At 40.3% G+C, this 25,802-nt stretch overlaps 1 protein-coding gene, 1 long non-coding RNA gene and 1 other non-coding gene across 7 annotated transcripts in view; 1 reads left to right on the plus strand and 2 right to left on the minus strand.

Moving 5' to 3' along the window:
• The window catches only part of LOC110325663, a 17,261-nt gene extending 12,446 nt beyond the window's left edge, over positions 1-4,815 (plus strand). Inside the window, exon 4 of the long non-coding RNA XR_002380756.1 lies at positions 3,811-4,815. This is a non-coding gene — a long non-coding RNA (uncharacterized LOC110325663). The remainder of the gene's footprint in view (positions 1-3,810) is intronic.
• The window catches only part of Chd8 (chromodomain helicase DNA binding protein 8), a 62,628-nt gene that overhangs the window by 11,797 nt on the left and 25,029 nt on the right, over positions 1-25,802 (minus strand). For 4 of the 5 annotated variants that reach the window (XM_029541322.1, XM_029541323.1, XM_029541325.1 and 1 more), the window contains exons 4-27: positions 24,455-24,840; positions 23,209-23,323; positions 18,887-19,069; positions 18,621-18,689; positions 17,999-18,054; positions 17,407-17,524; positions 16,023-16,106; positions 13,715-13,852; positions 12,538-12,659; positions 12,143-12,386; positions 10,487-10,663; positions 9,280-9,423; positions 8,838-9,093; positions 7,149-7,359; positions 6,790-6,985; positions 6,067-6,234; positions 5,353-5,532; positions 5,098-5,208; positions 4,220-4,416; positions 3,772-3,971; positions 3,511-3,691; positions 3,347-3,436; positions 2,771-2,874; positions 1,353-1,482 (exon numbers count right to left, since the gene is read on the minus strand). In XM_029541322.1, coding sequence (XP_029397182.1) covers positions 1,353-1,482; positions 2,771-2,874; positions 3,347-3,436; positions 3,511-3,691; positions 3,772-3,971; positions 4,220-4,416; positions 5,098-5,208; positions 5,353-5,532; positions 6,067-6,234; positions 6,790-6,985; positions 7,149-7,359; positions 8,838-9,093; positions 9,280-9,423; positions 10,487-10,663; positions 12,143-12,386; positions 12,538-12,659; positions 13,715-13,852; positions 16,023-16,106; positions 17,407-17,524; positions 17,999-18,054; positions 18,621-18,689; positions 18,887-19,069; positions 23,209-23,323; positions 24,455-24,840 — 3,860 coding nt within the window. The remainder of the gene's footprint in view (positions 1-1,352; positions 1,483-2,770; positions 2,875-3,346; positions 3,437-3,510; positions 3,692-3,771; positions 3,972-4,219; positions 4,417-5,097; positions 5,209-5,352; positions 5,533-6,066; positions 6,235-6,789; positions 6,986-7,148; positions 7,360-8,837; positions 9,094-9,279; positions 9,424-10,486; positions 10,664-12,142; positions 12,387-12,537; positions 12,660-13,714; positions 13,853-16,022; positions 16,107-17,406; positions 17,525-17,998; positions 18,055-18,620; positions 18,690-18,886; positions 19,070-23,208; positions 23,324-24,454; positions 24,841-25,802) is intronic. The other variant, XM_021203796.2, reaches the window with a different exon arrangement.
• LOC115064582 lies at positions 667-776 on the minus strand. The gene has a single exon (XR_003844420.1). It is a non-coding gene; the product is annotated as a small nucleolar RNA U6-53/MBII-28 (small nucleolar RNA).

Below are 25,802 nucleotides of genomic sequence, written 5' to 3' on the forward strand. Positions count from 1 at the left end.
TCAAGAAAGGGTTTCTATGTATAGCTCTGGCTGTCCTGGAACTCACTCTGTAGATCAGGCTAGCCTCCAACTCAGAAATCCACCCGCCTCTGTCTCCCAAGTGCTGGGATTAAAGGCATGTGCCACCACTGCCTGGCTCTGCCGAGTCCATTCTGGGTGGACTGCTTCTAGGCTCTTGCCCTGCTTGAGTTCCTGCCTTCAGAGCTTTTGATGATAACTATTACATGAAACTGTGTGTAAAATAAAATAAACCCTTTCCTAAGTTGCTTTGTTCATGGTGTTTCATCACACCAAGATACCATCTCCCCACCCTGCGATAACCTATTCATTCATATATATATATTTTGGTTTTTCGAGACAGGGTTTCTCTGTTTAGCCCTGGCTGTCCTGGAACTCACTCTGTAGACCAGGCTGGCCTCGAACTCAGAAATCCGCCTGTCTCTGCCTCCCAAGTGCTGGGATTAAAGGCATGCGCCACCACGCCCGGCTTCATATTTCTTTAAATGTATTAATTTTCTCTACTTTGCTTGTAAGCAGAAGGGTGACAGAATGATTTGTAATGAATACATTTCTTTTCCTGGTCCTATACCAACCAAAGTAAATATGTGATCAACAATCTTGGTCACGCCAAAATTTAGTCTTAAACAAAACTCATCATTGCACAATGTCCCTCAGGTCTCCACATGAGAAGTTTTGTTAAACTCACTGGCACCCAAACCAGGGCAATACTGCCCTACTTGGTGACTCAGTATTAGCATGGCAACTCATCATCAGGACATATTCACAGGCAAAATGAGTACTTTTATGTGTTAGATACCATAGGGAAGTGACAAGTTAGGGCTAAAAGTGTCTAAAGCTCTGCAACATAAGTAACCTATGAAAACTGTTGTCTATTAACAGAATTAGTTTATCTTCCCAGTTACTACACTACATAGCTGTACAGAGACCACTGTATAAACCTTCTGAGAATAACTCAGAACCTCACCTGCAGTTATAGCAATGTGCGATTTAGGTCAGTATCTGAACTCTAATCTGTTGGCCCTATTCTTGAGTAAGAATTTATCACACAGAGAAACAACCACCATTAAAAATCCTAGTAATGGGCCAGGCATAGTGGCACATGCCTTTAATCCCAGAACTCAGGGTGCAGAGTAGGTAAATCTGAGTTTGAAGTTAGCCTGGTTTACAAAGCAGGTTACAGACAGCCAGAGACCTGGAACTCTGTGAGACCCTGTACCCAAACAAAAACAAAACAAAACAGAATCCTACCATCAGTCAAGGCTAGAGTTATGTAATATCAGCACAAGCAACACAGAGCAGATACAGAGGCGAAAAAGGTAACCCATGCTTACCCTTCTACCAGGTCGGAGAAATTATCCAATACTCTATGTTCTGCTGCGATGGCTTTGTCATCTGGCCTGCCAGCCTTTTCTAGGAAGCACAAGGCAGGGTCTGCCCTCATGGTATTGTATTTCTCATAGCCTAAAAGAACAAGGGCCATAGATTAAAGAAATTCAGATTTATTTTGTCTGTGCTTTTTTTTTTTATGTACTGTTAGATCCATTAGATTATATGGGCTACCTTGCTCATAATAAAAAATATAATTTGAATAAGTGTTACTAGTACTGTATATAACTTTTAGTTTTCATGTAGTGATTGATAATAATTTAACAATAACTCATTTTTTGTTGTTGTTTTTTTTGTTTTTTTGTTTTTTGAGACAGGGTTTCTCTGTGTATCCCGGCTGTCCTAGAACTCACTCTGTAGACCAGGCTGGCCTTGAACTCAGAAATCTGCCTGCCTCTGCCTCCCGGGTGCTGGGATTAAAGGCATGCACCACTACACCTGGCTCAATAACTCATTTTAAAGTGACTGGTCTATATAGTCATTTAAGTGATAGTCTTTTAGATCACTATTCTTAGTACAGAGATGAAGAAACTAGTAGCCTAGTAATCTATGGGTTCTGTTACACACTCTCCAATGAGGAACAAGAAGCATACTTGAAAGTAAAGAAACTCTCAGTATGTACTTAAACTGAACTCTCCTAAAATGCCTGTGTATTACTAGTAAACCGATGCCCACTCTTTCCCTTTCTTCTTTTTTGACATAGGGTCAGTTTATATAGCCCCAGATGGTTGGAACACATGAGATCTGCCTGTGTCTATATTCCAGTGCTGGTGTGCACCACCAATTCTGCCTACCTTACTTTTTTTTTTATCCCATTAGATTTCTCAAGAACATGTAAATAAATACCTTTATTTCAGGAAGTACATTCAAATACATCAAAGGATGAAGCTAATATTCACTGATTTTAATGCCTGGAATTTCCAATTAGGCAAAAACTACTAAGAAATTAGTACTTACTGCTACTTCAGACACTAAACCTTTAGACAAATGAGATATTTACATAAATAGGACTGTTTGAGCATGCCTTAAGAAAAGTCACTGGAGTTAAATATGGTTATTAATGGAGCTTAACAGATATTACTTCTTCTGACTTGCAGAGTCTTAATGTAGTTCCTATAATACATAGGGAGGTAGCATTATAGTAACCACGGTTAGAGGACAGACAAAGGCTTCCTGCCTTTGATTTAGCTGTCCAGAATTCCTTAAACATTTGATTATAAAACTAGTTTGCTACAGACATTTAAGAACCAGTTTCTTACTTAAGCATAAAATTTCTGATGAATTCATTACAAACATTTTGTTAAATGTATTATCACTTATCATACATCTTCAATACAAAAGCAATATGGGAGAAGGTACTTACCATGCTTAAAAACGCCAATGAGCAGGGATTTGTCAGCCTCACTATCCCACCAAGCTGTGGGAACCTCCAGCTGATCCACCACTGGGAACCATATGTCAATCTCACTAAATGTGAAAGTCAGTAGACAATGTTAGAGATAGAGAAGTGATAACCCTTCAAAAGACAATTAAAGGTTGCTTGTTTTATACAGTACTTTAAATGATTATGATTCTGCCACATTTCCATGAACTAGTGCTAAATGTAGGAAAAAGGCCTGGCATAGAGACTTTAATGATCAGATATCTCAAAGACAGTATAGAAAGAAGTACGGCAATTAGTCACTCCTGGAGTAAGGAAGGAACTACAATGCAAGAATGAATAAACAAAAAACGAGGCTGGCAAGGTGGCTCAGTATGGAAAGGCACTTGCAACCAGGACCAACAACCTGAGTTCAGTCCCTGGAACCACCCAGGAGAGAAACTACCCTGGAAACTTTTCCTGAGTGTCACATGTATGTTGTGCATGTCCCTGTCCTCCCACAACACGAAATAATAGACAGATGAATGAATGTATAGTAAAGAAAGAAAGGAACATCACCTGGCTATGGCACCTCCTAAAACCTTCTCTGCTTGATCTCCAATAACCTCCTGTCTGAGGTAGTACAGCATCCTTACTCTCAACAGTACCCTGAAGGAAGAGACAGAGACCTTAGCAACAGTGTAGCAAGCCTTCATGGGGACTCATCTGAATAGCATTCTTACTTGTTACACTGATGTTTCAAATGCTTCTTATAACTCTCATCTTGGAACAGAGTATCAGGATTATATTTCCGGATCCAGTCTGCCTTATGAATGTCAAAAGTACTTTGTGACTTGACTTTTTTCCCCTTACGCCCACGGGGCACAGGGATAGACAGACCTGGGAAAGGGGAGACACGGAAGACTTGGATTGAGAAAAACCCTGACACCTGAAAAGGACTAGATACCCTGTAGAAAGATGAAAAGGTAGGAGTTGATAATTACCTGAATGATTCTGCAATTCTTTTGTCTTGCCATTTTCAGCAGGGCTAATCAAGTCCCAAATGAAGCTTTTGATGTTTTCATCCCCACGGTAGTGTAGAAGACAGTACACAAGGATGGCACGGCATATTGTCTCCACATCTCTTTCAGTCATGCGCCGCTTAAATCGTCCATGAGACAAAATATCTCTCCAACGTCCCCAACTAACAAAACAGGAAAAGCAAGCAACACAAATATTTTGGGGGACATTCAAATTCAGTGATATTTATTTCCCTGGCTCCCAGAATTGCCATCTCCTCCGAAAGTAGAAAATAAACAGAAGCTCCCTCATAGGCCACGTGTCTTTTATGTGATGCTTCTTGGCCACCTTGTCCATTATGAAAGTCAGCAGGGAGCAAGGAGTCAGTCAGCATGCAGATTCCCTACTACTCATAGAAAGTTGCATTCTTACCCATATACCAGGAGATGTTTTTCTACCCGAAAGCAGTCAGTGCGCCCATAGGTGTGATGACGGTCATGTCTTCGGGAACGTGGCCGTTCATCATCTTCACTTTCCAAATCAGAAAACTCAACCAGGTCATCATCTTTCAGAGTGCTGAAGTGTCGAGTCTGTTTCCGAACTCGAGGTGTGTCGATCACTAAGTTATTCTACATAGTAAAAGGACATATAACTATGATATGCTCATATGATGTAATCTTGAGTAAGTTACCAAAGTATTCAGATTATTGGAGAATGTAAAACAATCTATAAGGCTCAGGAAGAAAAAGTGGTAGACATCTGTGGATCATAGCTTTGAACACTTTGTCATTGAGAACTGGCACTATTAGAAAGGATAAGGACATGTGGCCTTGTTGGAGGAAGTGTGTCACTCGGGATGAACTTGATAGTTAAGAGCTTTAAGCTAGGTCAAGTGTCTCTCTTTTCCTGCTGCCTTTGGATCTTGAGCTACCACCTTTTGCCTGCTTACCACCATGCTTCTGGCCATGATAATAATGGACTAGACCTCTGAAACTGTAAGCAAGCATCAATTAAATACTTTTCATTATAAGTTCAGACAGGGTTTCTCTGTGTGTAGCCCTGGCTGTCCTGGAACTCAGAGATTAGCCTGCCTCTGCCTCCTGGGTGCTGGGATTAAAGATATGTGCCACCATCACCTGGATAAAATCTAAGTACTTTTAGTGGGCATCCGAGGTAGAGAAAATGTCAAAAACCTTTTCGTATAGTACTGCACCCCAAGCTTCAGTTAGCATTAAAGAATTGGAACAGCTCAAGAGTGCAAGTACTTTTGTCTTCTACATCACCTCCCCTCAAAGGAAAGGTAAGCTCACCTTACTATTCAGCAGATCCATGTCTAGGTCTGCCTTTTTGGCCCATTTTTGCCAAAAGTTTGGATCATCCAGGGAAATATCTGTCCTATTTTCAGAAGCAACAAAGCTTGCCTAGGGGGAAATAAATATAGAATAATATTAGCTACAATGCTTTTATGCACACTGGGAAATTAACAAGTGTTTTAAAACATTTCAATCTTGGAGGCTGCTGTCTTCATCTCTGTCTGCCCACATAGGGTCTGACACAGAACGTACCTTGGCAAAAGTAGACCCTTTCCCTTCAGACTCAATAGTGATGGTTGTGGTCCGTCTCAGCAAGATCTGATCTATGTCCTCTTCACAAAACTTAGAACCCTCATCGTCTTCCTCCATTATGGCCGCATATGCACCTTTCCTTAAGAGATCTTCAATCTCTTTCTTGGAGAACTGTTGAATCTATAAAATCCAGGTCAAAGATATCTTACAAAAAGATAAAAATCTTACAAAAAAAAATAAAGTCTTGTTGACATTTTATTGTACTGTAAGAAATAATCATCAGTACAATTACTGATAATCTAAACAAGGTAATGACATTTTTGTGCAAAAATTGCATCTGGGCTGGCAAGATGCCTCAGCAGGTGCAGCTGATTGCAATGCAAGCCTGGTGACTGAATCCCATCTCCAGAACTCACTCACAGAAAGGGGGAAAGAGAGCTGACTCCACATGTGTATGCACATGTGTACAAACATACATCCAATAATCACCCCCCCTCCCCGCGCGTGCACGAGACAGTGTTTCTCTGTATAGCCCTGGCTGTCCTGGAACTCACTATGTAGACTAAGCTGGCCTCAAACTCAGAAATCCACCTGCCTCTGCCTCCCAAGTGCTGAGATTAAAGGTGTGCACCACCACTGCCTGGCTTCCAATAATAATTCTTAAGTAACTGCTTTTTTTCTCCTATTCTGGACCACCCTTATCTATAGACTTACTCCAGTAATATTGCCATCCCGACCACTCATGGACTGAAGCACAGCTTTATCCAATCCCAACTTGAGGCTAGCTTTATCAAACATCTCTCTCTCATAGGAATTACGAGTGATGAGTCGGTACACCTTCACAGCTTTGCTCTGCCCAATTCGATGACAACGTGCTTGGGCCTGTTTAAACAGAGAACAAAGAGATACATAATATTAAGTCTCACACTCAAACACTCAAAACCAATCAATTTCAAAAAGAAATTTCTGCCATATCTTGTGGAGTAGGAGTCAGCAAACTAGCTTGGTTGTTTATCTTTTTCTATAAATGAAATTTATTTCAAACACAGACCCATTCATTTACATGTTGTCCATTGCTGCTTTTGTGCCAAAGAGCAGAAGTGAGTAGCTGAAACAAACAGTAGACTCCAAAGCCTAATACATTTGTATTAGGGTTTTGTTGTTGTTGTTGTTGAAGACAGGGTTTCTCCGTGTAGGGTGACAGTCCTAGAACTTGCTCTGTAGTCTGGGCTGGCCTTGAACTCAGAGTTCTGCCCAAGGCATACACCACCATCACCTTTACAGGTTCTTAAACCATGTTAGTGAACTCCTGATCTCGCTGCCACCTTTAGGTCAACAATTTCCTCTTCCTTGGAAGAAGGATTTTTCTAAGATCATGATCTTACTAAAACCCTCTTGGATTAGGCAGGTGGTTGGTAAGAGAATAATTTCCTTTACCTGCAGGTCATTCTGTGGATTCCAGTCTGAATCAAAGATAATACAGGTATCAGCAGCTGTAAGATTAATACCAAGTCCACCAGCACGGGTACATAGCAAGAAGACAAAGCGGTCTGAGTCAGGCTTGCTAAAGCGGTCAATAGCAGCTTGTCGAAGGTTGCCTCTAACTCGCCCATCAATACGTTCATATAAGTACCTGTTGAAGTGGGGCAGGGTATTATAAGGGGTAAAAGCGGCTAAGTAGAAGATCTTGCATGTACCAAGCAAACATTCTACCATTGAGATATACTCCAACAATGCTTGAAGCTTTATGAAAGTTATAATAACCACAAAACACTTTAGAATGATTCATTTCCTACCTCCTCTGGATCAGATAATCCTCCAGAATATCTAGACAGCGTACCATCTGGGAGAAGATCAGAACTTTATGGCCACCAGCTTTAAGCTTTGGAAGTAACTTGTCAATAAGAACTAACTTGCCAGCTGACCGAACCATAGCCTGCAGGTGGAAATCTTGAGGTATAATATGGCAAGCTTCCCGAAATTCCATCAGAATTTTCTCTTCTGCACCTGCAAATAAAATAGACAAAGTTAATGTTGGGAATAAGAAAAACATATAGTCTTTTTTTTTTTTTTTTAAATAAAGATTTATTTATACACCGTAGCTGTCTTCAGATGCACCAGAAGAGGCCGTCAGATCTCATTATGGGATTACGGGTGGTTATGAGCCACCATGTGGTTGCTGGGATTTGAACTCAGGACCTTCGGAAAAACAGTCAGTGCTCTTACCCACTAAGCCATCTCACCAGCCCAAAACATATAGTCTTATTTAAGATAGTGCCTTGAAATAAATAGTCAAAGAAAAAAGAATCATGATCTCTTTTTTGTTGTCCCCCATCTTCCACAGGAAAGAGTTTCTCTGTGTGGCCCTGGCTATCCTGGAACTCACTTTGTAGACCAGGGTGGCCTGAAAACTCTCAGTAATCCGCCTGCCCCTGCCTCTCGAGTGTTGGGATTAAAGGCATGTGCCACCATACTCAGTTAAGTAGTATGATCTTGTACCTTTCCTTCCTTCCTCCCTCTCTAGACACAAATGCATGCATACCAGCACTTGCATTCCCATGTGAATTTGAGCCCAGGAGCATGCACAAGGTCACTGTGTCAGGTGTTCTGCTCTACCATCCTGTCACCTTCTACTGACAGAGGGTCTCATATGGAACAACCTGGAGCTAGGCCAGCTCCAAACACGCCAAGAAGTGTTCTTATTTCTACCCAAGTGGCATTTAAGGTGTGAGTGGCCATGCCCAATTTTTTATATGGGTACTGGGAATTCAAATCCAGGTCCTGGTGCTTGTGCAGCAAATGTTCTTGTCCATCTCCTTTTAACAATAATATCATTTCTTACAAAAAGTTCAGCAAGAAAATATCCAAACTAATCTTCTATTTTTTCTATATACATTCTAAGGCAGGGCTTTCCTGAATAACTGAATTTTAAGAACACATAAGTAACACGGACAAGAACTAAAATAGAACATACCTATTCCCATACCCCAAATCCAAAATGAAGTACAAGAAATTTTACCCAGAACAAACAATATGTTAGTTCTTTTCTCTTTTTTTTGAGACAGGGTTTCTCTGTGTAGCCCTGGCTGTCCTGGAACTCAACTCTGTAGACCAGGCTGGCCTCGAACTCGAAATCCACCTGCCTCTGCCTCCCGGGTGCTGGGATTAAAGGTGTGTGCAACCACGCCCGGCTTCTTTTTTTTCTTTTCTTTCTTTCTTTTTTTTTTTTATAACTTGCATTCTTACTCATGAAATTGTACATATTCAATTTGAGGGACTATATAAAACCAAGGAAACAAAATTGATAAGAAAGGGTGGTTGGCAAGATGTGGCACTCCAATACACACACACACACACACACACACACACACACACACACACACACACACACACAAACCTAAGAGAATCCTTTCCTAAGCCACTGTGCCCATATTCCAGTTACGGCTCAGTCAAACTGCTCTTTTTAAGGCTTTAAATTCCCTCACCATTGATGAGGTATGGGTGGTTGCAGCACTTTCGTAACTCCATCATCGTGTTCAGTAGATTAGGCATATTGGTATGACCTGCCCCTTTGGAAAGGAAGGAGAAATTCTTCTCTAAAATAGCTCTGTAGTATTTCTTCTGGATGTTGGTTAGCTCTACTTCAATAATAGTTTCCTGTTTGGGAGCCAAATTTTTTTCAACATCCTCTTTGAGTCTCCTCAGCATCATTGGCTTTAGAATGGCCTGAAGCTTCTGAACCTGTGGTTCATTATAAAGAGGAAAAAAAAAATCACTAACTTTACATTTTATCATAAAGAGAAAAAGAAACTAATAAGACTATATGGAAACACAGAAAAATAGTTTCCCACTATCTCAAGACTACAAGTGATATGGGCAGAACCTGAGGAAGGCCCAAGGTAATAGCTCATCAGACAGATGGCTTACCTGCTCCTCGGTCTTGAGATCCCCAAAATCCTTAAGGAATTCTGATTCTGAGGGGAACTGAGACGGTTCCAAGAAATGAAGTAGACTAAACAGTTCCTCTACGGTATTTTGTAATGGTGTCCCTGTGAGTAACACTTTATGCTCCTGTAAGTGAGAAGAGAATTTGCAGAAATCCCATCAAGTATATAGTTAGTTTTAGTTTATCTACTGGTAATAGACCAGATTTCTGTCCTAACTTATCTTTTTCTTGCTTACTTATTACAAAAACCATTTAAGAAATGCCCTTATCTAACATATTGAAACTAAATACTGACTTAAGCCAAATAAAGTACTAGTAACTCAGATTACATTATTTCTAAACTCATGTCTCTCCATATTCAACTATGCAAAGAAATCCTAATATGCCTCTCTGTAAAATGTTTCCATGGCGAACTAAAGAAACTGTAGTTTCTTGCTGTAAGGTTCAGCCCCTGAATTCAGGTTTCCCTTTTGGCTAGCTCTCACAAAAAGAATACACCAAGTCTCAGAGCTCAAGGCCACTTGACCCTTTTCAATATGGAAACAGAAAAGTAGTTTCCCACTATCTGAGGACTACAGATAATGCCACAAGTGATATGGGCAGAACCTGAGGAGGTGATCTGTGATCTGGCATCCACTAGAAGATGAGAGGCCATGTGCCATACATATAATCTAAGTGCTCCAAAGAATAACTAGTATCAACAGCTGAGTGCAGCAACATTAATAACCCAGGAAAGGCTGGGTGTGGTGATCCCAGCACTGGGGAGGCAGAGGCAGGAGGACCTCTGAGTTCGAGGCCAGCCAGGTCTAAAGAGTGAGTTCCAAGACATCCAGGGCTACACAGAGAAACCCTGTCCCAAAGGACCACACCAAACAAACACCTAGGAGAGACTATATGAATATGACCCAAATGGTTCAATTAGAGAATCATGAAAAACAGAGTTGTTGTTTTAAATATTAATCTTTGGGATAGTTGAGATAGGTAACTAAGGCATGTTTCCATTGTTCCTTGTGACTAAGAAGTACCCATTCAAAATTCATTTCCAAATCTAAAACTTAAAATGTTTACATATCTTCAGGGCCCTTAATATAAGGTTCCATTGTTCTCTGCTAAGTTAGAGTAATTTTCATTTCACAGGGAAATCAGATTCAATTTCAAAGTGTCTACAAGTCACCTTAGGAAACTCACCAGGTCCATGTGCTTGAGACTATCAAGTAGCTTGCAATTACGGTTCTTCAGCCTATGGGCTTCATCAATGATAACACAACGCCATTCAATCTCACGAAGCTCAGGACAGTCTGACAAAATCATCTCAAAAGTGGTGATCAAGGCATCAAACTTATATGCACCTGGGATGAGGCGACCCTAATCATGGAATCAGTGCAGTCAGAAGAGGTGCTTCGGAAACACATGCCCACCTGCAGAGTTCTGAATTTCCTTGCATTATTTTAGAAAGTTTAACATAAAATGCAACTGTACTACCACCAACTTCTGTCACTCCCAACAAACAATGCCAAATCAATGAACAGGATACACACCTTTCTCAACAGATTCAGCTTCCTGGGAAAATAACAGAACTAACTCACTGAGTGGAGCTGAATATTATTGACCATTGTATGCTTAGCTGCTGTAAATCTGTCTTAGATCATTCCTTAGTTAACAGTAAGATACACAAAATGTTGAACAATGGGGAAACATACAACAGGAGTAAAAAGTGGAAGCCAAGCCAGGTTATCTTCCTGTATCATAGATATCTTAAGAGGCTAAGACAACAGGAGCACAAGTTTGAACCCTTATCTCGAAAACACGAAAACTCATAAAAATAAAGTGGTGGTAGTCACACAGAGTATGCTACTATGGGACTCTATCTAAAGTCTAACAAGAATCAAATAATTTCAACAAAATAAAGAACTACAATATAGGAGAAAATTTAGCTTAGAAGTAAAAAGAAAATCATAAAAGAAACAAAACAGTAATTAATAAAATTTGCTATTAATACAAAATGGGTAATTCAAAATTTTTCCCTTAGAAAAAGCATCTTTTATTTTAGTTGTTTTAAAAAAAGAGCAAATGCACATTTTAGTTTATTTCCATGTTTATCTCTCTGGCTGGGCAGTGGTGATGCAGGCGGATTTCTGAGTTCAAGACCAGCCTGGTCGGGCTGGTGAGATGGCTCAGTGGGTAAGAGCACCCGACTGCTCTTCCGAAGGTCCTGAGTTCAAATCCCAGCAACCACATGGTGGCTCATAACCATCCGTAACAAGATCTGACGCCCTCTTCTGGAGTGTCTGAAGACAGCTACAGTGTACTTACATATAATAAATAAATAAATCTTTAAAAAAAAAAAAAAAAAAAAAAAAGACCAGCCTGGTCTACAGAGTGAGTTCCAGGACAGCCAGGACTATACAGAGTAACACGGTCTCGAAAAACAAAACAAAAAAACAACAACAAAAAGAGTTTATCTCTCTGAAAAATACTTTAAAACACAGCAATGTTACTAAAAGTCTATTTAAAAGACATGATCAGCTGGGTGTTGTAGTGCATGACTACCATCTCAGCCTCCAGGAAGCTGAAGCCAGGCTAGGCTATACAACAAGGACAATTGTCTCAAAGCAAACAAACCAGTTCATCTACATAATGTATTCATATACTAAATCAGAATGTTCAGTGACTCACAATGTCTACTGGATAAAAACTTCATAGTCAACTCATTCTACTACATAAGAAACACCTTAAGTCACAGAGAGCCCCAATGAACACCTTTAATTTTTATGTAGGCCCTCAAACACTAGGGACCTTGCCTTACTTTCTCTAAGCATAGCGTTTCCACAGCATACAACTCACCCGTGAATCTTTACAGTACATTTCATACTGCTGAATCATCTGCCGGCTGGCCAGGCTGCCGTGGTACACAATAGTGTTCATCTCTGTCCATGTATTGAATTCTCGCTCCCAGTTAGTAATGGTGGACAATGGAGCGATGACCAAAAAGGGACCATGGATGCCCACATTATATACCTCCTGCAAGAAGGCAATTGACTGAATAGTTTTGCCTAATCCCATTTCATCAGCCAGGATGCAGTTCTGCCTGTAGATTTTGGACAATGGGGAGAAGAACATGCCAAAAATTTATCATCTTTAAAAAAAAAATTCTACCTAAGAAAAAATTATTTTGAGAAAATGTCAAAAAATAATTCCCACACTAAGCTGACATGCTATAAGCTCACTTTTTTCTTTACCTGTTATACCAATTAAAGAGGAGCCAGTTGACCCCTTCTAACTGATATTCCCGTAATTGATTTCTGTTTTTATATTCATGTGACAACTCCAATTTCTTCCAGGCATTTGCCTGTGGACGATTCTAAAAAGTAGAAACTTTGAATTAGTAGAGCAGTGGATTCTAACTAGTGAAATACATTTGTATTCATGAATATATATTATTTTTTTAAGGAAAGACAGCCATTGGGTACTTGAGGAAGATGCCAGGAAACTACATTTAAAATATTTAGAGGGCTGGAGAGAGAGCATTGAAGTTAAGACCACTGCCTGCTCTTCCAGACTTTCAGAGTTTATTGAATTCCAGCATTCACATGGCAGCTCACCAGAGTTTATAACTGTAGAGATATGGGATTCAATGCCGCCTTCCGTTGTGCAGAAAAATCACACATACACATAAAATAAATATTAAAAAAGGGGAAAGAAAGAAAATTTAAAATGAAGTCCTTAAAGAAAATTGGGTGCAATGATGTATGCCTGTAATCCTAGCCCTCACAGGGATGAGGCAGGAGGGACCTTGAGTTTCTAAGCCTTGAAGAATCTTTTCACAGCACACACCTTTTATCTCAGCACTCAGGAGGCAGAGGCCACTGGAACTCTGGGTTTGAGGCCAGCCTGGTTTACAGAGTAAGTTCCAGGATAGCAAAGGCTCCACAGAGAAACCCTGTCTTGAAAACCAAACATCCAAGGAACCAAATAAATATGACATTTTGTGCTTTGTTTTGGGGGACAGTATCTCATCTGTCTAGGCTGACCTTGCACTTTCAATATCTTAACATCTCAAGTAGCTGGAAGGCAGACCTGTGCTATAAAGCTTAAATGCAGACAGTGAGGACATCACAAAATACAACCGGACTGAAGTACAGACCACTGTGTATGAACAAATTTACTGGTTTCCCTTTTCTGCCTGTTGAAGCTCTAGATGTGATGTGTAATTTAATTTAAAATAAGACACACAATCGAACATGTAATAACTCTGCCTTAATGATTGGTATATTATATTAGTCAACCCTTTCTTACATGTTAAGAGAATTTCCACAACAGAAAGCTAAACCAATAAAAACTGCAAGTAGGAAAAGAAAATAAAGTCTTGATAAGTCCTTTACACTACATTTGTCTTCTAAATCCCGATGTACTTACCACCCTTTTCAGTTCTGGATGCCTGGACTGGATCCGTTTAAATTCCCGAATCTTGCCCTCATCAACATCCTCTTTTAGCTCCCACGTACTGTCCTCATAGGGCAGAGAGCACCACTTTACCAGGTAGTAAATTACAGGCTAGGAGAAAAGAACGTCAAAGTAGCAGTGGTTAAAGGTAAGACTTGACTCCAAAACCAGATTCCAAGTAACAGCTCCACAGTGCTCAACGCCAGCTGAAGCTCCAACCACAGCACTGTTCTATACACATCACTGCGGGAAGAGCTCAGATGTATATATGTGTAATACCACTCCTATTTTTACGACTCAAGATAGTCACTGTTGGGGTGGAGTACTGGACCCAGTATGCTGAGTGCTCTGGGTTTGATACCAGGTACTACAAAAATAAAATAAAAAAGATGATCCATTACTCTTGTGATAGTATTTCCATTAGGCTTATATAAAGCAAGTACAATTAGAAATATCAAGTATAGCCAGATGTGGTGGCCTACATGATTAATCCCAGCACATGGGATATGAGCTTTAGGTTAGCCTGGTCTACAGAGCTAGGTGTAGGACAGCCAAGGAGACAAAGAAAACCCTTCTTAAAAAACCAACAAAAAACCAATGGGAGGTGGGGTGCTAGGCTTAGTGCGCTCAATAGGGATCTCTTAATTATCAATTTACAGAATCCTTCTTGAAATAGCTATCATTAAGTGTGAAAGTACCTGAACAAGCATGGTTAAAAGGAGTGCCAAGAAAGGATCCAATGGCTTGCTCTTTCTTTACTACAATGATTTTATTCATTACTTGTCTAAAACCTTTTGTATAAATCGCATATTTCTAGCATATTAGCTTATTTTTGTGAAGAATATACTGATTTCCACTGTTAGCTAATACAAAACAGATGAAAATCAAACCTATTTGGGGGGAGATGGATACACAGAATATTACTGTCAAATATTGGGAATATTAACCATAACATCAAAACACCAAAACATTTTTAACACCATGCCAGTTGCATATTTTAAAGGATTTGAACATAAGGCCAGTTATTTTTGGAAGGTTAACAGGAACCTAAGACTGCCAAGGCAGGAAAAGCTGAGACCCTGAAAATGATGAGAATTTACGGGCAACCAATTCCCTAACCATTTGCCTATTCTCCAGTCACTCCCAGGACACGTAACACCATGCACACTCAACCCACAAGGAGAATATGCATTATATACATTATACTTACTAGAGCCTGAAGACATTAAAATATTAACAGACCCCGTGTAGCTAAGGTTCTGAGTTATTCTTAAGACCGAGAAACAATGTAAAACAGGCAAATGTTACAGATCCTGTTGGAGTGACATGTGGTAGAATTGCATAGCTAGGAAGCCTAGCTTACAAGACCAGCTGAACAAGATTACTCTTCTCTCAGTCACTGTCACAACCAAACACCTTTGTGAAGCTAAGCCAGCAATGGCTTTAAGCAAAAAGTGAAGCTTTTCAGAAGAAAAGAGAATATTGTCTAAATGTAATTTAAGACATGAGTCAGTTCATTTTTGGATTAGATCTAGTGTGATTCTTTGGAGAATCAAACAGGAAATCTAAAAGACTTCAAAATATTTGAAAATAAGAAGAATATATCCCCCAATATTTGAAAATAAGAAGAATATATCCCCCAATCTGTAGAAGTAGTAGTAGTGATTCCCAAACCCCTTTTTTTTTTTTTTAAAGATTTATTTATTTATTATATGTAAGTACACTGTAGCTGTCTTCAGATACTCCAGAAGAGGGCGCCAGATCTTGTTATGGATGGTTGTGAGCCACCATGTGGTTGCTGGGATTTGAACTTAGGACCTTTGGAAGAGCAGACGGGTGCTCTTATCTGCTGAGCCATCTCACCAGCCCCCCAAACCACTTTTAACAAAGAAAAATTCCCAAAAAAACAACTTGAAACTAAGCTCGTGTACCCTCAGCCTACACTTACATAGTGGGATCTGTGAGAAATGAGGGGGGCTGACTAATGGTGAGTTGAGGAGATACAGAAGCTAGAAACCTGTGCAAGTGTTCTTATACTCATTGATTTAGGAATTAGTGTGGAGGATCTTCCTCAGAGCCTGAGGAAGCTCTAAGATTCCTGGCACAGATACTTCTTCTACTCCTTTGCCTTCCCACTGTATTTCTAAGAATCCAACAAAAGAAATTCAGAAATACCTTTTCAGTCCAAGGGTTTTTTCCGCCACATCTGAAAAATAAAGGCTTGGCAAGCAAACAGAAGAAATCTGCAGAGGCTTTTCATGTTTCTCCACGCCCAACTCACCTCACCATTATCCTTGTCAACACTGTGAGACTCGTCCAATATCCTATCCACCTCTACGTAGTCTGGATTGAAAGGTTCTTCATCCTAGGTGAGTGATGAAGCCAAACAATAAGGCAGGAAAGTCACTGTCTAGTAACCTACCTATACCTTTTCTACTTTACCTTTACAAGTTTAAAACAAAACAAAACAAAACAAACTAACGGGAATTGTGTATGTTTATAGCATTTAAAATATATAAACCTATTTTTTCACCTATTACAGAAGAGATAGTCTCTTCTCCCTAACAGGAGCTACTGACTTCATACATGTTCTAGACTCCAGATCTTCCCATTCTATATGTTGAACCAGTGCCTGAAGCATACAAACTTGTCTATATTTCATAAAACAAATATCACTTCAAAACTGTTCTGCTCTGCTTCATATCTAAGCTTTCCCAAGTGTTTCACACAGATGCCACCTCTATTTTCTTCATCTGTTTTTCACTCAGTCTTCTGCTTGCACATTACGATTAAAAGTCAAACTCATGAATCACTACTCAATTGTTAAATATAATATTTCCTTGCTTATGTAGCTTCAATGTTTATTTGGTAGTAACCCAGATATAAGAAATTAAAGTTCCTTTATTACTATTTTCTACCAATACTAGATTAGAAATTTGATTTAAAACGTTTCTCAGACTGGAGATGAAGCTGAGTTGATAGAGTGCTTGTTCAGCATGCAGAAAGCATCCCCAGCACATGTAAATGGTAAGGCAATGCCTATGATCTTAGCCCTCAGAGGTAAAGGTGACACTGGAGGACAGAGGATCAGAAGTTGAAGGTCAGAGTGGGTCAGTGAGTTAGCCTGGGCTACACAAGATTGTCTCGCTAAAAAACAAACCAAACTAACACACAAAAAATGTTTTCTCATAGTGAGATAGTTGTTTGTATCTAAAGAGCCTATGATAGCTAACGACCAGTATTAGAGAGAGGAGACCTGGTGAGGACTAGGTTACTTTATCATCCCTCCTGAAAATATTCCACCAGGGCTGACTTATCACCGTCTCACAATACTGAATGTCTAAAATTCGAGCTAATCCACAGACCATAACTAAACCTGGGAAAACAAAAGCATGGCAACAAATAAATTAAAACTCTACACAATATACACAAACCAGGCGTGTCTCTGTAGACTGACAGTCTGGTAATTTATTTGTATTAGGAAAGAAAGGGAAGGCCATGTGTACACTTCAGTCCCAACACTTGTAAGGGCAGGAAGGCAAATCTGAAGACAGCCTGGATTATACAGTGAGACCCTGTTGTCTCACCAAAACCAAAACCAAAACCAAACCAAACCAAAACCAGTGAAGGTTTAAAAAAAGATTAGTCAATACTATGCTACTTACTTCATGGAAGAAGTGTCTCATCTGAGCCATCTTCGTTTTGAACCGCTTTAGTTTCTGGTGGATCCTCTTATCCTTCTCCAGCTGGGAGATCGTTGCCCATTCGCAGTGCAGATAGGAGCTACAGTAGATGGAAACAGCCATTCATTCACTGAGACCTGGAACCTGGCACTCTAGCACTGGGGATCTCGATACTAGCCACCAAGAGGTGGACAAACATGTGCTTTAATAGGAGACAGCTTAGGTCGGTGTTCCTTAAACCTGGATGCACATACAAGCCACCTTTTTTGGCGCACACCTAGATACCCACACTTCCAACTTGCACTCAAGTAATGCTACATCTGTTGGTTACAAACTACAGTTCAGAGTAATAAGGCCTTAAAAACTGCTGTCACCCCACTTTCTGCAAAGAAAGAGTCATTTCAATCACTGAAAATTTCAGACTAGTCCTTGGGGAAAAAATGAAAAGAATAAAATAAGGGGGTAGGGTAAAGCATCCAGAGTCTGTGGATTTAGAGTGAGCAGTAGTTCCCATGAGAGGACCTTCCATAGCTGCTACATTTAGGGTGAACAGCTCTGACTGTATGTAACTTACTAGTTCTTGTATTTGACAAAGAATTCTTCCGCCTCAGTGTATTGTCCAGAAGGAAGCTGAGAAGAAATACAGAAATTATAGTCATACATTTATCAAAGATCTTTTCATTTCATCCACACATGGTAGAACTTCATCCTAGTGTTTCCTGAATATTTCACTAATCATGGAACTAATTTAGTACTAAAGGTCTGAGAGCTGAAAAAAAAAGCTTTTATGCACTGTAAACCAAGTAGTAAAACAAAGAAGTGAAACTAGAACAGTTTCTAGCTTTCATATATAGTCTCTGTCTTTTATTGGAGGGTAGTGGGTCAAGACTGAGTTTTTCTCTTTGTAGACCTGGCTGTCCTTGAATTCAGAGATTCACCTGCCTCTGCCTCCCTAACACTGGGATTAAAAGTGTGTGCCACCACCAACTGGCCCTTATACCATCTCTTATAACTACACACTAGCAATATATTCTGTGACTCAAAGGTACTCATTAAATAAAGCTTAGGAACTAGGAATGTAACTCACTAGCAGAGACTACATCATTGGAAAAATAGATAATTCTTTAAAAGTAAAAATTACATATGAATTCAACATTAAAAATGCTATGAATGCACTGAAGACAGAGAGGCCTCACCTCTTTCTTCACAACTCGCATGGAAAGCACTTTGTCCACAATAGCTGCATCTTCTTCACTGGGATTCTCCTGTAGCAAAAGATGCTGTCAATCAACTAACTGTTGAAAAACCAAAACTGGGTGTGGTAGTTCATACCAGTAATCCCTGCACTCCAAAGACTGAAGCAAAGGCAAGGGGATTGCTGCCCGGCCTGCAGACACAGACGCACGCCCGCACGCCCGCACGCACGCCCGCACGGGCTCTTGAAGGGCCAATGTTAGCTTACCACAAAGAACTGCATGGAAGGAAGAGTCTCCCCATCAGGCTCTTGCACTGGTTCTGGGAGGATGGGCTCAGGTTTTATTGGACCAGTTACATCCACCTCCTCCTCCTCTTCATCGTCTGTTATCTTTATATCCAGGTCCTCTGTATACTTTTTTCGTTTAACTTGGCGGTTTGAACGTCTCTTCTGTAGAGAACATGCAGTTAATTGCTCAAAACTCTCAAAATGAGAACTTTTTTTGAGACAGTGAATTGTGCATCTGTGTTCCAGCCTCTTATCTTTCTCTGTCTCCCATGTACTGGTATTATTACATTACACAATCTTTCAAAGGGAAAACTTTAAGAAGTATTTGCTTATGCTAATAGATGTAGATTTGACTCCAATATCCTCATGAAAACAAACCGAACAGCGGTAATGAGTTTCTTTCCTACCTCCATGACATAGTCCTGTGTTCACACAGACAGCAACCAGGAGCCCTCCCTGGGAGTGCCTGCTAGGTGCTCTAAGAAATTCACATAGGGGTCTAACCACAATGCACACCTGTGGCAGGGCAGGAGCAGCTCGTCAGGCACATTTTGTCTGTAGCTAAAGATTTTGTTTTCTTTCTTTCCTATACCTTATTTACTTTCTACTGTTATTTTGTGTGTGTCAGAGAATAGCTTTGGGGGTGGGGGGATAATGAATGGGGGGAGGTATCAATTCTCTTCTTCCACTATGGGTTTAGGCATGAAACTCAGACAGTCAGGCCTGCATGGCAAACTCTTAACCATGAACCATCTCATTGGCCCTTGAGGTTTTGACAAAATAATAATTTCATATGTACTATTATGTCACTTCTTTAGTTAACACCACTATTTTTCTTTCTTTGTTTCTTAACTTTTTGGTTTTGTTTATTGGTTGTTTTAAGGCAGGATCTTTTTCTACATAACCCAGGCTGTCTTAAAACTCACTCTGTAGATAGGGTGACCTTGAACTCAAGATCCACTTGTCTGTCTTCTGAGTACTGGGTTCATGGGCATGCACCACCAAACTGTACGTTTAGGTAACAATATTTCTTTGAGTCAGTTTTCTTTATCTTAGGTCAGCCGGGCATAGTGGCACACACCTCTAATCCCAGATTCTGAAGGCGGAGGCAGGTGAATCTGAGTTCAAGGGCAGCCTGGTCTACATAGTGAGTTCCAGGACAGCCAGGGCTACACAGAGAAATCCTGCCTCAAGAACAATATATATTTATATTATATTTATACTATTTGTATATTTGTAATATATAACATAACATATACTACTTAAGTATATGTTTACAGATATATATTTAGGTCTATTTTATTCTTTCTAGTGACTAAGTACTTTTTAAAGTAGTTTAATACTTGTAGCTCATGATACAAAAATGGGGAAGGAGACATTTTTCAACATAATATATCCTCAGAAAATGAAAAAGAGTCACATGACAAAAATGCTGAAATTGAACAAACTTGCACAGCACAAAACTAATTTGTAAAAATCAATTCTCCTAGGGATTGAGAGAAAGCCCAGTGGTAGGGCACTTGCCTAATATACATATGGTATTGGGCATAGTACCCCAGTACAATAAATACATAAATAAATGAATTAGTAATGATATTCCTATTCAGAGTAGGATAGAATACAAAAAGAAAGCATGTATAAAAGTTTAGCTTATCTACATGATTAAATATCTTAAGATATAAAATAATCCATGAGAAGGAAAATAAAAAATGTTATAGATTATAAAAACAAACTTTGGGCAGGGCAGTGGTGGTGCACGCCTTTAATCCTAGCACTTGGGAGGCAGAGGCAGGCTGATTTCTGAGTTCCAGGCCAGCCTGGTCTACAGAGTGAGTTCCAGGGCAGCCAGGGCTATACAGAGAAATCCTGTCTCGAAAAAAAACAAGAAAAAAAAAAAAGAAAGAAAAAAAGAAAGCACCAGAAGGAAAGCTTTCCATGCTTGTGGATTTAAAGAACTAATGCTATAAAAAGGGCTACATCTCCAAAAGCACTCTAAAGCTCAAGATAATCCCCATCAAAAATTACCACAGTAATTTTTCAGCAAAAAATAAAAAAAAAAAATTAAAAAAATCTAACTTAAAATTAATATGGAAGCACAAAAGGCCCCAAGTATCTGAAATAATTAAGTCAAAGAACAATGCTGGAGTTACCACAATATCTAGATTCTAATTATACCACAAATTCATAGGAACAAAACCAGCACAGTATCTAGATACCAGAAACAGAATATCTAGAAACAGAATTCAGGGCTTTCTCAAGTAAAAAGTTTCTGCATAGCAAAGGAAATGATGATCATGGTGAAAAGAAAAATCCATAAAATGAAAAAAGTATTACTGGCTACCTGACAAGGAATAATATCTATACAATATAGAGTTTAAGGCTAGAAACGAGGGTAAAGGTGCTGGCTAGCAAGCCTGACAAACTGAGTTCAATTCTTCAATATGCATGGTGGAGAGAACCAATCCCTGTGAGTTGTCTTTTCATCTTCATATGTGCACTTAGCATGTCCTATACCATACATAGACACACAACATGAATAAATGCCAACCTTTCCATTTATAAGTTCTGAATTTTAAAGAAAGATTTATTTATTTATTTATTTGGGGGGGGTGGAGAGATGGCTCAGTGGTTACTGGTTGCTCTTCTAGTGGAAGTGGGTCCAATTCCTTATACTCACATAGTAGCTGACAACCATCTATAATTCTAGTTTTAGGGAATGCAACACCTCTTCTGGCTTCCACCAGCACTGCAGACATGTGGTGTACAGATACACATGCAGACAAAACACCAATACACATAAAATAATAAAATATTTTAAAAGATTTATTTTTATGTTGTGTGTATGAGTGTCTATCTACATGTATTATAAACACCGTGTGCATGCCTGGTGACCTTGGAGGTCAGAAGGCGATGGTAATCTTAGCACTTAGGATGATAGAGCAGAAGGATCATGAATTTGAGGCCTGTATGGGCAATAAAGCAAGACTGTCTAAAAAAGGGAGTTGGTGTGATGGCATAAGCCTGTGAACTTAGTCTGAGACAGGAACATCACTTGACTGTAAAACCAACCAGGAGGGTAGTTTATGCCTAGCACTTGGAAGTGGAGGAAGAAGCAACAGTTCATTCATATTTGGCCCTGCTTCATACAGAGTTGGGAAATGTGAGACCCTATCCCAAAGCCCAGAAGAAAGGAAGAAAAGATTAAAAAAAGTAAAGAGAAATCTGGGCTGAAAAAAGAAGCTCAATGGTAGGAGTACTTGCTGCTCTTTTAAGCATGAGGACCTGAATTCAAGATCCTAGCATTCACATAAAAAGTTGGGTGTGGCAGAGGGTTTGCTGGCTGTCATCCTAGGTCCAGGTTCAGTGAAAGATGCTATCTCAAGGGAATAAGTCAGACAATAGTAGAGGACACTCAACATCCTCCTATAGTCTCTTTCAACACACACACATGAGCATGGACATATACATACAAACTAAAAATAAATAAATTAATCAACATAAAAAAAAACAAACAAACCAGAAAGGGGGCTAGAGAGAGAGTTCAGAAGTTAAGAGCCCTCGCTGCTCTTCCAGAGCACATGGTGATGCATTCTGTAACACCCCCCCAGCAGGGGATCCAACTCCCCTTACTGACCTCTAAGGGTACTAGGCATTCGAACAACACACATATATACATGCAAGCAAACACCCATATACATAAAATAACTTGTTTTTTAAGGTAAGAGACACTCTGTTCATTTACTCCAAACTTCTACTCACTAACGTTGAATTCAGACCAGCTGAGATACATTAGCAAGTACCAGAACATGGAGGACAAGAACTACTGATTCCCTAAAACTTCACACTCAACAGGGAAGTACTTTATAATAATGCCACCAGTTTTAATCAGCAAATTTTAATTCTTTCTGTGGTTATCAACTGTAGCCACAGACAGCTCTATAAGGCAGCAAATGAGAACTGGAGGCTGAGGGTCTTCTGGTCTGGTTTTTCTATCTCTTCTATGTCTCTCATCTTCAAAGGCAGAAAGGAAAACAACCCAAACTCTATGCTTAACCACCCAGAGTTCTTGTCAGAAACCACAAGCACGGGAAAAGTGGAACAAAGGGATAGCTGAACAGCTCTACACGAGAGGAAAAGTACCCCACACCTCCTATACTGCATCCTGAGTGTATATGGTGTGCTCAGCTCTTGTAACACGGGAATTTGGGAAGTGAGTCCTGACGTTTTCATAGGGACTATTTCTATTTGAGATATTCAGAGCCAGAATTTTATGTTTTACTAAGCTCTTAAAGGTCCTTTACCTGAATGCTGCTCTCTTCATCCTCCCGGGGCGATTGTGCAGGCATAACTTCCACATCTGAGTTGTCAGATGATGTGTTCCGCTTTCTCTTCTTGCCCACTACAGGAGTGATGGTGCTAAGGAAGAAAGACCAAGTCCATTTTCAATGAAGGCACGAACACTTTATGAGTAAGCAGACATCAGCTATCTAAACTGTCATATACTAAACTTCCAGACAGAAATATTTGGGTCTAAAAGAAAATAAAAACACTGGACTTTCCAGTCTATGGTACAAATGCTGCCAAGTACAGAGTCTGAAAAAGGCAGCACTTAGCCTGAAAGGATAACCTTGTCCTCACAGACACTTCTCTGAGGATCAAACGACAGAGATGAAACTTAATTCTTTTTTTCCTTATTCATATTTTTTTTTTTTTTTTGGTTTTTCGAGACAGGGTTTCTCTGTATAGCTCTGGCTGTCCTGGAACTCACTCTGTAGACCAGGCTGGCCTCGAACTCAGAAATCCGCCTGCCTCTGCCTCCCGAGTGCTGGGATTAAAGGCGTGAGCCACCTTATTCATATTTTCAAAGATGCATTATTTTATGTGGAAAGTGTTTTGCCTGCATATATGTAGGTGTACCAGATGCATGCCTGGTGCGTACAGAAGCCAAGAGGGTGTCCGATCCCCTGAATAAGAGCTATAGGTTGTAAGCTGCCATATGGTACTTGGAACTGAATTCTGGACACCTGCAAGAGCTGTAGCATTCTTCACTGCTGAATCATCTCTCCCGCTTTCCCAAACTTGTTTTGGTTTTTTTTGTAAGGTGGAAAAGGCTATACAGCTTGAAGAACATACAAAGTAGAAGCTAATAAGAAAGTAGCTCCAAGAAATAAAAGAAAAAAAACTAAGATTGCAACAACAACCTATCGAGCCACACTCCCTTGAAAGAGGTCTACAGTGGACAGTGACTGGAGTTGAAGGGCAGGGAAGCAGTGTCCAGCAGCTCTCTTACACGGAGGTGGTAGGGGCACTGAGAAATCTTCTACATGAAATGATGAAGATGTCGGCCACGTGCAAAGTGATATCTGAACTACTCACCTGTGCTGTGCCTTAGGCTTCTCTTCTGGCTCTTTTGGGTAACTGCTATACAGAGCTCACACGGATATAACCTCACAGGAGTGTGCTATCTCCAGCACCCCATGGGGCAGCAGAGAGCAGTCACTTTGTGGTTCCCAGCCAGCAGCCCGTCTGGGCAGCAGGAATACTCACTTTAGCTTACTCTTGCCCTTCGTTTTGGAGGCAGCAGCAGGCTTGCTCTTCTTTGGCTTCTCCTCCTTCAGCCTTTCCCCACTGCTCTTCTTCCTGCGTTTCTTTTCACCCTCCTCCTCTGGCCGGACACTAGGCAGCTCATCCTCATTCAGGACTCGAGGTATGTTCTGCTCACCCCTGGCCCGGGCCCTAGCAATGGCCTCTGCCACAATCCGATTTGCTTTTTCTTGCTTTTTCTGGTGCTCAAGCCTGCGGTTCTCCTCCATTCCAGTCTTCCCTGCAGTATGAGGGGCACAGCTTGCTGGTGATGACAGGGCTGCCACTTCACTGGCACTTAGAACTTTAACCACAGAGAGTCCAGAAGAGGCTCCCTGAGAAGAGCCAGCCTGGAAAAACGAAGACACTACAGTTTCAACATGTTTGCAATTTAAATGGCCTAAATAAAGCTAGGTATACTCAGCCAGATATGGGGGCACAAGCCTGTAATTCCAGTACTTGGGACACAGAGGAAAGAGAGTTGATTGCCCAGTACTCAAGGTCAAGCTGGCCTATATAGTTAAATTCCAGGCCAGCAAAGGGTTACATAATGAGATACTGTTTAACACACACATACACACACACGCACACGCACAAACAAAACACAAAGTATGCCTTAAAATGCCAAAACACATATGCCATAAAAATCAGGCCCAGAGTTAAGACTCACTGAACCTAGATCCATCTGAAAACATGTGGTTTCTGATGAGAAAAAAAATTGTAGAAAATTGAACTTTATATATTCTTTTGTCATTGTTTTCATTATCACTATTTTAGAAAACTTACAACTTACACAATAACAATGATCTTTGTCCTAAATACCCTCATTCCCTCGGCTTCGTGTGTGTGTGTGTGTGTGTGTGTGTGTGTGTGTGTGTGTGTGTACACATATGCACACGAGTACAGGTGCCCTCAGAGCCAGAGGCATTATATCCCTAGGAGCTAGAGTTACAGCCACTTGATGTGGGTCCTGGGAACTGAACTCAGGTCCTCTGAAACAGCAGGAAGTGTTCTTAATCACTTAGTCATTTTACCAGCCTTGTTAACTATTTCTTTATCCTTCAAATGAGACATAATTACATTAAAAAATTAATTTGTATATGATACAAGTTAGAAGATGGGTGTTCTCTGTTGATCTAATTCCCATGAGACAGCCTCTCCCTAAACCTGGAGCTAAGCTAGTAACCAAGTCCGGAAGATCCTCTCTTTAATCCCCTGCAGGGGGCTGGTGAGATGGCTCAGTGGGTAAGAGCACCCGACTGCTCTTCCAAAGGTGCAGAGTTCAAATCCCAGCAACCACATGGTGGCTCAC

This window comes from Mus pahari, chromosome 8 (assembly GCF_900095145.1).
Source record: "Mus pahari chromosome 8, PAHARI_EIJ_v1.1, whole genome shotgun sequence".
Taxonomy (NCBI): domain Eukaryota; kingdom Metazoa; phylum Chordata; class Mammalia; order Rodentia; family Muridae; genus Mus; species Mus pahari.